At 44.7% G+C, this 12,591-nt stretch overlaps 2 protein-coding genes across 4 annotated transcripts in view; one reads left to right on the forward strand and one right to left on the reverse strand.

Moving 5' to 3' along the window:
- Positions 1 to 11,416, forward strand: part of OSBPL1A (oxysterol binding protein like 1A) — a 1,891,697-nt gene extending 1,880,281 nt beyond the window's left edge. For all 3 annotated transcript variants that reach the window (XM_078687412.1, XM_078687413.1, XM_078687414.1), the window contains one exon: positions 10,159 to 11,416. In XM_078687412.1, coding sequence (XP_078543538.1) covers positions 10,159 to 10,261 — 103 coding nt within the window. In that variant the 3' untranslated portion in view covers positions 10,262 to 11,416. The remainder of the gene's footprint in view (positions 1 to 10,158) is intronic.
- A 546-nt stretch (positions 11,417 to 11,962) lies between these two features.
- Positions 11,963 to 12,591, reverse strand: part of CABYR (calcium binding tyrosine phosphorylation regulated) — a 262,867-nt gene continuing 262,238 nt past the window's right edge. The window contains exon 6 of the mRNA XM_078687416.1: positions 11,963 to 12,116. Within this exon, the coding sequence (XP_078543542.1) occupies positions 12,103 to 12,116 (14 nt within the window). The 3' untranslated portion in view covers positions 11,963 to 12,102. The remainder of the gene's footprint in view (positions 12,117 to 12,591) is intronic.

The raw sequence follows: 12,591 nt of genomic DNA on the forward strand, positions 1-12,591 counted from the left end.
TCCTACTGGACGGCGGACCGCTACCCTCAGGAGACGGTTACCCCTACCGGTAGAATCGTGACTCCGGAACTCACCCGTCTGCTCCTCCCGGGCACCAAACCGCGGCGCACTTACCCCCTCCAGGTGACGGTAGCGCGCCGATGTATGCTGCGGATTCACCGGCTGTCTCCCGCTAGACCCCCATACTCCCCGCTGCTGCCCCTGATAGGCGGCCCCAAGCAGGATTCCTACTTTGCGGCCCCACTACTCGCCGACTGGTCCCGCTGTGGCATCACAGATCTAGGATCACTCCTCGAGGAGGGTCAACTGAAACCGCTGGACCGCCTGGTCGCTGAATACGGGCTTCCCCCAGGCCAGTTCCTCAGGTATAGGCAACTGCTCGATGGATACCGACCCCATTTCAATCTCCAAAATGGCGAGCCAGACACGCATCCAGTAATACATACTATCCTACATATGGGGGTGGGTCGCCACCTGGTCACATGGCTATACAAATCCATCCGGGAACTCTCATTCACCCCCCTGACGACCCTGCGAGCCACTTGGGAGGAGGACATAGGTCGTGATCTACACGACTCGGAGTGGACTAAAGCTCTTGAGGCCCCTAAGCGTGTTTCTAGAAATGCCCGCTTCAAAAATATTCAATATTATATATTACACAGGGCATATCTCACCCCAGCGCGATTACAGAAATACTACCCCTCCACGCCATTCCTGTGCCCCAGATGCTGTTCCCCAGCTGCGAACTTCCGTCACATGTTTTGGGACTGTCCCAATCTCCAATCTTTCTGGCAGGAGGTACACAACACACTGCTGGAACTCACGGGTCTCACTACACTAGCCACCTGGGAATCCAGTGCATTAGGCATCCTCCACATCTCTAAACGTAAGCCGGTGCATAGGCGCTTCGTGTCCTTAGCGCTCCTACTAGCCAATAGATGTATAACCATGCGCTGGCGCTCCCCAGAGGGTCCCCCCATAGCACACTGGCAGGGGGCAGTTAAAAAATGGGCGGCAGCGGAGGAAGACGCTTTAAGGGAAGAAGAAGCCAAAGGCGCGCGCAAGCTTCCCATCTCCATGGAATGGGCCATGCTCCTCCACAGCTTCCGCCAGTCCACGCAGGCTGGAGACCCGCCTGACCCTTCCCCTCCCCCCACCCGAGACGACCAGTAGCCTTCACCGGAAGTGAGCCACCCCAGAATCGGACCCCAATAACCCCCTATATCCTAAGCGACCTCTCGCAGGTCCGGCCATCCATGGGTTTCTTTCCCCCCCCCCCCCTCCCATGACACCCGCCGCCATTATCTCCCGACTCAGACCCTGCTAGCGCCTACATGCTTCCCTCCCACAGTTTCGTTACCCCCCTGGTCACTGGTAACACTGCTGTGTGCACAGTACAGATCTAGATCCGGCGCTGTAACGGCATGAAAGTACCCATCTGTTCTTATTCATCGCCCCTATGGCGATACCGTCCCGTTACCTTTCAGCCTACAGGAGCCTTTACAAGATTGTAATGCACTGATTCACCGAAGTCATGTTTATGTATACCAGTTTTATATAGCAAGAAAAACGTTGCACACATAGCTGTACGTGGCTGAATGTTGAAGCCACGCCGGCGGTCTGCTTCTTCTGTACTGAAATACTTTACTGCAACAATAAAAACAAATTTAAATAAAAAAAAAAGTCTCCTTAGCCCTTCTTGGGTGTCGGATTGTATGCATCTGATCCTAGTGAGTAGACTAAATTCTTTCGCCTGCTTAACTTATGGCCCTAAAGATCGAATAAGTAAGGGGTGTCTAATTTACGTTTGCTCCCTAAGGTAAAATGTTTTCGCATAGGGTATAAGCCTTCTTTCCACTTTTTATGTCTTCCAGTATACGGTCTGAGTTAGTCACACTATTATCCACATCACCAAGGAATTTTGAGAGACCATTACCCACGTTGGCCTTTAGCATACTTATAGTAAGTAGATATTACTCAAGTAAATCGAAACTCTTTTGACAGAGAGCCTGATGCCCCCTGTCACTTGCTGTAACTCTTACTTAGCATCGCTAACTAAGCTGTCAGACAGTACAATGAAACATCTCTGGATAGTTACATTTTTACCTTTCTCATTTTCGTTTAAGGTCCATGTTTACAATATTGCACTTTTGAACGAACCAATAGATAACAGGATTACAGTAGCCGGGAATGTAACTTCTGGATCCCGGTTCCTCTCACACTTTTCCCCACAAGCGACGTCCCACTAACTAAAAGGTAAATGAGCATTGGATTCTATGTAACACTGGTATTCCACACTAGGCATAATTGGTTCATTAATACTCTTAGTCACCTTCTCTCACTAAATGATCGACCCTGCTTCATGTACAATCAAACAACACTAAGCTTCCATTATGAAAGTAGCCAAACCCCTATAGGGATTGTCTGTTCCCCTTTTGCGCTCTACCCTAATTATATTTTCCCTCAGTCTAAATCTTTCCTAGTAACATGGTCAGACACACAGGCCGAGTACACACTGCATGCCGCTTGTACATATCTGTCTCCTGTTTGATGTAATCACATGTGTTTTTTCTAACTGTATATAATGTTTATACACTTGTACATATCCCCAGGCCCATGTATATTACCCTGCGGAGAGATTGTATGTGGGCCAACACCTTAATATCACATGCATGCATAAAGCTCCACGTCTATCGTAGCAATGCTTTTTAGAATGTTTTGTTGATGTAAATGTTTTTAGATTGAAAGTTGAACTTTGTACATAAAAACTGATTGAATGTATATATATTTTTTACCGACAGCCCTGAAGAAGTCCCAGTTTGGGACGAAACGCGTCGGCTGTATGTGTTTCACTGCTTATCGAAAATAAAGAATACAAGAAGAACTTCAACATCTCTGAGATATTTCTCCTCATTGTGCTTTAATACCATTTGCACTTATTGTTTCATGTTTTGTGGTGCACCTTTGCGGTTGTTTGTTTTGCATTGAAATTCCCTAGGGAAGAGGCACGGTGATGATGGGTGCCATTCAGTGTGCACACAACCCCCTGGTTTAATTTAGGGGTTAAAGAACTTTACGGGGGAATAGCCAGTCAGGTGCTGACTCTAGGAAGGGTCCATCATTTTTTCTGTCCTTCGTGTCTAAAAATCAATATTGACAAAAGAAATAGGCGGCAGCTTGCCCCATGACCCTTGAAAAAATGCAAGTCAGGAGCTGACCCCCAAGAGAACAGGACTAATGGAGAGTTAGACATAAGCAGCAGAACTCACTAGTGTCTGAATGCAAAGTTAAGCTTCCTGCTGACAGGATAAAGAGGTGAGAACTTCGGTCCACTCCTCCCTGCCTGAAGAAAGTTCATTATTTTCTGTTCAGTGAGCTGCCAACGTGACCCCTATGTTTCAGCCCACATCATGGAGGTTAGTCAGCCACAGCGATATCAGTCCTAAATATCCTATAAGAAGGCACTTGGAGGGTCCAGTTGACAGGCAGGTGCCATTTTATTCAGGAGTGGAGGGGCCAAGAGACCTTCCAACAACCGAGCAGAGGAAAGAAAGCCACCAGCAAAGAGAAGACAAAAACCCTAGGTCATATCCCATAAAGCGAGCACTGGAAGTCCTAATTTAAAACCCGTTATTGCTCAGTTTTTAGCACACTTGTATCTAAAATAGTTAAGGAGCTACAGCAACAGTATTTCACAACATTTTACAGTAGCAAGTGGTTGCTTGCCATGGTATATTGAATTTTAGTGAAGCAGGGTCAAGACCGATTTGCATGTGGCTGGGTCCACAGTGAGGTGGCATGTTGGGAGAAATAATGATGCACTGGGATGCAGCCCGAGTAAATACCAGTGGCCTAGAGTAATTCAAGCATTCCATCCATCACTTTTTTGTATATTTGTGAGACAGCCCCCTAAAAAGTGGGGCAGGTATATCCAGATGTTCGTCCCGTGCACAGTGTGTCACAAAACCAAGCTACACCTGACTTATGAACACCAGCCTTGGGTTACTTGTGTTCTGGTTTGGGGAGGACCTGGCCTAGCCGTTTGGGCTGGAATGTTTCTATTTAAGCCCAGGTCAAGACTGATTTGCATATTGCTGGGTCCAAACTGAGGTGGTATTGTGTGCAAAATAATGATTGGCTGGGATTAATTTAAGCATTCCATCAATCACTTTTTTTTAGGTATATTTCAATGGCAAATGTAAAGTCAAGCCTCAGTTGGCTAGAAGTGTAGCAGCATGTGTTGACCTCTTCAAACTCAATAACAGACCATCGCAACATAAAAATACAAAGCAAGTATGCCCACACGGTAACTTCTGAAGTATAAATGTTATCCGGAACAAGGCCCTGAGAGATTCTGTATTCTGTTCAAGAGAACCAAGGCTAGGCATTTGGTGCATGCAAGCCCCTCATCTCACCACTCCTAGCCTCTCCTCTCCAAGTACACTCTCCAGTCCTAGAATAAATTCAAGAAACCACCTACTTTGGCCTACAAAGACTTATGAAAAGCGAAACCGTGTATAACTCAATTCAAATTCATGATATGTTTTGCTGCCAGGAGACATTGTGTTTAACTCCTCAACTCATCCATGATTTCGAAGTGATCCATACTCCAGGTCAGAAACAAGTAAAAGCAGCCTTCCCAGTGAGTGGGTTAGCGACCTACATAACTACCTCTCTCGACATCACCGTCTCTGTAATTGCAATAAACCAGCCTTCTAGTCAGGCAACGCTCATTAAGAGCAGAAATGCATCCCTTGTCTACAACAAATCATAGTTATAAACACATAGATCAACCCAACAGTAAAAATCACAAAACAGTCCTCAACAACTGTTGTAGAAGTACCTAGCAAGCTTTATTTAGTTTGAGGAGTTCAATCAGGCAAACCTGTGAAAGTTCACCAGTCACCAACAAAAGTGCTAGCATATTAAATCACAGCTTAACAGGTAACCCCCCCCCATTCAGATGCGTCTAAGATATTGATCCCTAGAATCCCAAGAAGGCGATACATTCAGCTAGATGTCCAGATCATACAGGAATCAGTACAAGAAAATTAAGAGAAGTGCTCACAAAGAGGTAAAGATTAGTTGGCTTTACATGACATATGTAAAATAAATGATTCCCGGAATTTCTGGGCCATTACAAATTCATTGGCATGGGCATTACAGCCAAATTGGGCCACGGAATATCAGCAAATCAATGGCATCCCTCATTCCAACCTTTTCACCTCCCACCCAACGAAGGGAGGTGCTAGCCAGCAATAAACGTTCTCGATGGTTGACAGCAGCGGGGATACCGGCCCCCTGGTGTTAGAGTATCCTCTGAAATCAGTGACTGCAGTCTTCAAGGCACCTGGTCCTAAAGGTCTGCACTCTAAACTGTACACACAGGATGCCAGCTGTTGGTCCAACTAGATGTATCCATTGCTCAGTAGGTGCTACTTCTCGGGCCTGATCTCTTCATCTTGGCACGGCTCCACTCACTGCATAAAAAAGGGCTTTCGCTCCTCTCTGACAAGGGTGATAGCTTGTTTGCACGCAGAAGCCAAACAATATGTAAACCTACTACTAAAAGACTTCAAAACATGGGCTGCTGACCATGAGTTGATACTCTGGTTTCAGACGTGTTTTAACAACAGTCAGTGGCACACATGAGAACATAATGGCCCTGTCTGTGTTAGTCAAAACACGTCAACCTCCACCCAGTTTCTTTTATATTGTTTCATTGGCTTTCGACCCACATTGGACACAATAGCCGGAACAGACTTGGTTGAAACTTGAAAAATGGGGTGTTAACAACATTCTGCTGAGGGCCATTCAAGTTCTCTACAAAAACATGTAGGTGCGAGTAAAAGCAGAGCGTGAACATTTCCATTTCTGCCCAATCTCGCCCATGTCGAATTAACCAAAACTCAATCTTGCCGTGTTGCATTTCATCTTGAACAATGTTAACTCAAGCAGGTAAAAAGACACTGCGCCTTGGACCCTCAAGGCCCTTCTCACCCTCCAAACTTGTGATTTTAGACATGATCCAAGATTGAAAATATAGCGTTTCTTAATTTAAAAAAAAAGTTACACTTGCTTGGCTAGGTGAGATGAACAGTAAATGCCTATTGAACACAATTTTCGTTCTAGCTTGTTGCTTTTGGCACAGTTAATCCTAGTCATACACGTGGTAAAACAAAAAAAAAACTTGCAAAATTCATGGCCATCCTTGGTTCATCATGTAGAACACAGGGAAAACCATGATTTGTTCTTTACCATAATAGCAAGACTTGCACTTTTCCTCCCAACGCGCCAGGACACTCCAAAGTATTAGTGCGTGCTATAAATCATCTATAACATAACATTTCAGCAAATTGTATCTGAGAATCTACCTACCTTATTATGGCAGATCCTCAATATCTGTGAAATGCGAAAGGAAAGTCAGACATCATAGGGTGTCCACTTTACACTCAAGTTAGCGATCAGAATATTCAGACCGAACGCGGTCCAGAAAGTATCCACTCATTGAGCTGAGTCCTACTAGAATATACATTTGGTTCTATTTTATGCACTTTTATACAGCCTAGGCAACCCCAATAAGAGGCAGAGCACTTAATACAGAATAAAGTAATCCGTTTCAAGTAACGAGCAAGATCCGTACGTGTAATATGTGAGCGCATACTACAGTAGCTTGACAGAATATCGTAAAATATAACCATACCGGGGAGGGGGGAGTACCAATACACAAACCATATAAGATGACAAAATTAAACCCCCAGAGAAGTAAGCACATAGGCTTACATGAACCGTAATTCAGAAGTCGTAGCAACTGCACGAGGGAGCTCTCTAGAATGGTTGGTTCATCATGAACCCTGACCCTTAGAAAAAGGAAAGGTTGCTGTAACAACAGGAACTCTAAACTCTCTTCAGAAGGCATTGCGGTAAGGGGCTATCCTGATGGATGAAGGTTTGAGGCCCTAGACTGTTAATGTTCACTCGAACTGCAAGAGTGGTCAGGCACATTGCCCAGTTCATGTGTACTAGTCTCTGAGCTTGTCCAGGCATGCACATAAGTATATGTAGTATCTGTGGCAGTCATCGCCCACGTCTAGACCTCTGTGAAGATCTTGCATTCACTAGGGTTCAGTATCAATATGCGGAAGTCACACCTGACTCTGTCCCAGATGCTCCTTTTCATTGGAGCTATTCTGGATACAGTGAGGTTCCATGCCTTCCATCTGGAGCAGAGTCCAGGACATTCGGGCTATGATCCCTATGTTTCAACCTCTGTCCTTGATTTTGGTGAGACTGTCTCCAAGGCTGCTGGCCTCCTCCAGCCTGCTGGTGAAGCACACCCTATGGCACATGCAGGCTCTGCAGTGGGACCTCAAGACCCATTGGGTGCAGCATCAGGGGAATCTCTCGGACCTGGTCCAGATATCAACTGAGACTGCAAAAGATTTGCAGTGGTTGCTCACAGGCCCTGATTGGCCAAGCGGCAGGCCCCTCTCCCTTCCCCACCCAGAACTGACAGTGATGACTGATGCATCACTTCTGGGTTGGGGCTGCCGCCTAGGATAGGTGGAGGCCAGAGGACTCTGGTCTCGGGCAGAGTGCCAACTCCACATCAATCTTCTGGAGCGGAGCGTAACTCACTTAGCACTGAAAGCCTTCCTCCCAAACATCAAAGAAAGGTTGGTTCCAATTGTTCACAGACAACACCACCACCACCACCATGTAGTATTTCAACAAACAGGGAGGGGTGGGGTCGTGAACCCTGTGGCAGGAGCTATTGGCCTCTGGATGTACATCGATGGTCATGCAGCTCCTTGCAGGGTCTCTTAATGCCACGGCAGACGAGCTCATGCCTTGCTGATCACAAATGGCATCTACATCTGGAGGTGGCACACGGTCTCTTCCGAGAATGGAGTGAATCTTGGCTTTATCTATTCACAAGAAAACTCAATTTCAGCACTTCTTCACTTTGGAGTTTCCACAGCAGTTCTTGCTCGGAGACACGTTCTGTTTAGGCTGGAACTTGGGATTCCTGTATGCCTTTCCGCCAATACCGACCGGGCCCAAGCCATCCTAGTGGCTCCCAACTTGGTAAGGAGAATCTGGTATCCTGAACTGGCTGACCGGGTTTCAGCCCCCTTGTCGATGCTTTTAATGTTTGTGTTGAATTTAGCCAGGCAGGGCTGTGCCCTGGACTACGTTAAAGGTTACCCATTTGGCCATATCTGCTTTTTTTGCAGTGGCCTGATCAGCCTTTACTACATAGATCACCTGTTATGATTCGTTTTCTGGAAGACTTGCAGCACTTTTTCCTCCCTACCCTTTCATCATGCCCCATGAGACCTGAATGTGGTCCGTACATTCCTCAAGGGCTCACAATTCGAGCCCCTGCATAGTTGCCCACTCAGTCTTCTCACTTTCAAGACTGTCTTTTGGGTGGCCATTAGATCAGTCTTTGGACACGTGCCTCTTTTGTGCCAAAGGTGGTCACTAACTTTCATGTTGGCAAGAATATCACACTGACTTTTTACTCCACCTCGTCCTTCTAAGGAGGAGGAGAAACTCCATCACTTAGGCCCAAAGGGAGCTCTCTTTCTATATCGTTCGCACCAAAGATCATCGGGTGGACGATAAGCACTTCATTGGGGTTTCTGGACCAAAAAAGGACATTGCGGTGCAAAAACAGACCATCTCTTGATGGCTTGTACTCTACATCACGATCTGTTAATGTTAATGTAAAGCAGCCTCCTGAAGGCCCATTCTACCAGGGCTAAGGCCACTACTACTGAGTTAGGATGTATGGTACCTGTCTTTGACATCTGCCAAGCAGACATGTGGGCATCCCTCCATATGTTCACAAGGCACTTATGCTTGGTTAGTCAGGTCTGTCGAGAAGAACATTTCACTAGGACTAGTTGGTTTGAGCCGGGTCACAGATCCACATCAGGTGAGGAATTGCTTAGATATCTATTCTAAGGGAGTAATCTGTGGTTGGAAGTCTCTATCAGAAGAACAAGTTACCTAACTTTCCGGTAGAGACTTTATCTAAACTGAAGATTCCTCACCGAATTTCCCCTCCTCCCCGTATCTCCCCTCCTCCCCGTTCTGCGTACTCCGCTCTTTACTCTAAAGATTCCATTAGACACTGCACACTGGACAAACATTGTTTTTTATGTGGCTTTGCGTTTTTGAGGTGGAAAGTCATGAAAGAGACTGATGTCTGCACGCTGGGGTGACTCTTATATGGGCACCACAACGTGACTTCCAACATGGGTGATGCCAATGCAGGGCTGATCTACACCACCTACTGGTCCACAGCGGTACTATTCAAGATTTTCTGGATCCAGTCTCTGGCACTTGGGGAATTTTCTAAAGTGAGGAATCTGCGGTTAGATGGAGTCTCTACCAGAAAAAGCATTACAGAAGGTCAGTAACCTTTTAAAGTGGTGCTGCTAGAAGGAAAAAAATAAAAAAAACTACACAAATCTACAAGGGTTACCAAGTCATTGATACTGTTCATTCTACCCTGGAAGAAAGGCACATCAAAGCGAATGTGGCAAACCAGTGGAAGTGCTGACCTATTTTAAGAGGGCTTATCATCTTAAGTAAAAGTAACGTAGGAAATCCTAGTACATCCTGCAGGCACCAATCGCTTCATAGCAAGTATCCTGTTTTTTGTTCAGCTTGTTAATAAATGCACAGAGGGCTCGACAGCCTTAGGAGAATACATTACTGTTTAATTTGTGAGCTGTCCTAGTTCAGGCACTGGAAGGTGGATGGATGCTTTATCCATTGACAAGCATTTGTGACGCTGCCAGGTGCTCCAAAATATGCCCTGTGCTCTCTGGTAAACAGCTGTTCTACAAGTTGATTTGTTTTGTAGTGTGCATGACTGTTGGTTTTGCAATTTTGCTGATGTTTAGTTTTTAATAGTGGTCTGTTTTTTGTATTTAAACTCCTTGTGAAGTAAACTATAAAATAACTTCTGTAAATAATGACCTCTTAAATGATGTGGCATATATCCACGTAAAAGGACAAATCAGCCCCACCTGGATGCCTTGATATTTTCCTATATTCTCTAGGTTGTTTCCCACTAGAAATATGTATTTGAGGTAGCTGCAAATGTCAATCAGTATTAATATCTGCTGTGTTTTTTGATAGGTGGTTCCGACAAGGGCCCAATCCGTACAATGGTGCACAAGACTGGCTTTTCTCAGGCAACTACTGGGACCGAAACTACTGCAACTTACCTGATATCTACTAACAAGCAGCCAGCACTCCTGCCCACCATGGATGGGACTAACCAACAATTAGTAACACAAATATATTTGTGTTTCTGTTATCTGTATTTGAACAAACTTTACAACTATGTAACGTGCATGCTCGCTTTACTTTACCATACCAACCTGAGGCAATGGCGAGAATGGAGGGGAAAGCACTTGAAGGACCAAAGAGTAAAGCACAAACCGCACAGCAGCAATATTTATTCACATTACTGTGTTTGGTGAGAGAGCAATTGACCAAGGAATACTTGATAAGGCTAACATTGCTTGATTTTGTACAAACACCTACAATTCATGGAGCACAAGGCAAAGTTTCAAGTTAAAATGTTAATAATTCATCCTTTTTTAAATCATAACGGGGACTGGTTTTGTTTTTTCTAGGTAACATGTCTTAGTCGGTTTCCTTTTCTGGGTCCTTTAAATAATAGCAAACACAATGTGCTGCGCAATAACGGGTGAGCCCAGGGAAAGATCTGTCACTATGGAAGTGTCTGCTTCCGTGATGTGAAAGGCCCCATGTTTTTCATCCTGCCCCATGGTCAATCATCTCTTGAACCTTTTACTGAAGACAAGCTAACCGAAAAATTACATTTTTCGCATACTGAGCCTAATCTATAACATGTTTTTTTTTTTTTCAATTTTGTGCTGTGATTTGACGTGAATTTGATGTTTCCTGGGAGTTAGTTTTACAGACACATTGTGATATAGGACAAAGAAACTTCTGGGTAGTAATAATCATATGTAAGAAAACAAATATTTACTTGTAACGTGCAATATAAACATATAACCGGCCAAAAAATGGCCGACGTTTTCCTAAGAAAATACAAAAGGTATCCAATGCGGTGAAAAGCCCTGTCCAAAGGAAGCACTCATATTATGTACGCACCTTGAATATTTTACAATGTTGCGGGAGCACAAACGGTGTTGGGTGGAGGCTTCTTGCACAAATCATAACGTTCCGCCCATTTATACCGGTCTGCATTCGCTATTCTAAATTTTTGTGTTTATATGATAAAATGGCACAAAGGTCCAAAGCACTAGAAGCTTTTTTGCACAATGTTTTAGTTGTCTAGAAATTAATTGAATAATGTTACAATACAAATTTAAACTGATACGAAATAAAGGCTTTAAAATGTGGTGAAGGCTGGATTTTTTGTTTTTTGAAGCAATGATGTGTGCTTTGTTCCAGGTAGCAGCACACTTCTGTCATGACTAGGAAGCCAGTGAATCAGTTGCTGTTTGCCATGGACCTGGGAAGCGAGTACATTATTTTCAACCGAGGGAGGTGCTCATGTGCAGTACGGAGGAAGACCACGTGGGGACCTCCAGCATTTCACAAAAATAATGCCTCATGCAATACGCTGTTAATTCCTCCTGTTAGCTTGGCCTTTCTAGCCTCTAGTTGAGTCATTGTGTAAATGTTCTATTCGGTTGCCTCTGCAGCATGTTGGTGTCTTAATACATTTGGAGACCAGTGGGTGCTGTAGGTTGGAGCCACCATTACCCTGAGGTGATGTGGGGCAAGCCTGTGAATATCCCCTGTGTACTCATGTCCTCCTCTATGGACGTGTCCAAGAGGATCCACCCACGCCTTCATTGAAAGTACTGTGCGTAGGTAGCCCTTCCACTCAAAGATATTTACTGTCTACCTTCCATCCCCAAACCAGACCTGGAAACGTGGGTTTGGATAACGGAATGCACATTTATTACACTCAAAATGACAGAACGCTAACACAGTACATTATTGAGCTGTAGTACGAAGAATTCAGCGGTAGGACAAGGGTCGCCGTGGAACTGACTGGAGAACAGAGCTGAGGTTGCTTCACTGGGGAGGACCTAGTAGAAAAACACAGACATTCCGTTATGGACAGTCCAAAGGTTAAAACGCAATTTAAGTTTATGCAACAGCGTCTGACGTTCACAATGATAACATTCACACAAACAGTAGAAAAAATGCACTAATGTTTATCAGAGTATGTACAACAGTCAAGTGAATGGGCATATAGGCTCTTGAGCTAGCAGCTTTTCTGTTCACACTGCAGTCAAATTTCTAAGCTGGTTAAAAACTTATGTTAGCCAGAGCACTGTAAGCAGGGTACACTTTTGACCATCAATATATGTTTAAAATGCTTGTAACTCTATTCTGTTACAGAATGATGCGTGCATATCAAAGATTATGATCCTCCTAAAGGAACAGAACAAAATATTTGTGGCCTAATTCCCTCAGGTTGATGCCCTCAGGTGAAAGCAGATTTAATGCTGGAGATTTGCATTAATTCCATTTCTCCAATCGAGATAGGCAACGGGAGTT

This window comes from Lissotriton helveticus, chromosome 4_1 (assembly GCF_964261635.1).
Source record: "Lissotriton helveticus chromosome 4_1, aLisHel1.1, whole genome shotgun sequence".
Lineage (NCBI taxonomy): Eukaryota > Metazoa > Chordata > Amphibia > Caudata > Salamandridae > Lissotriton > Lissotriton helveticus.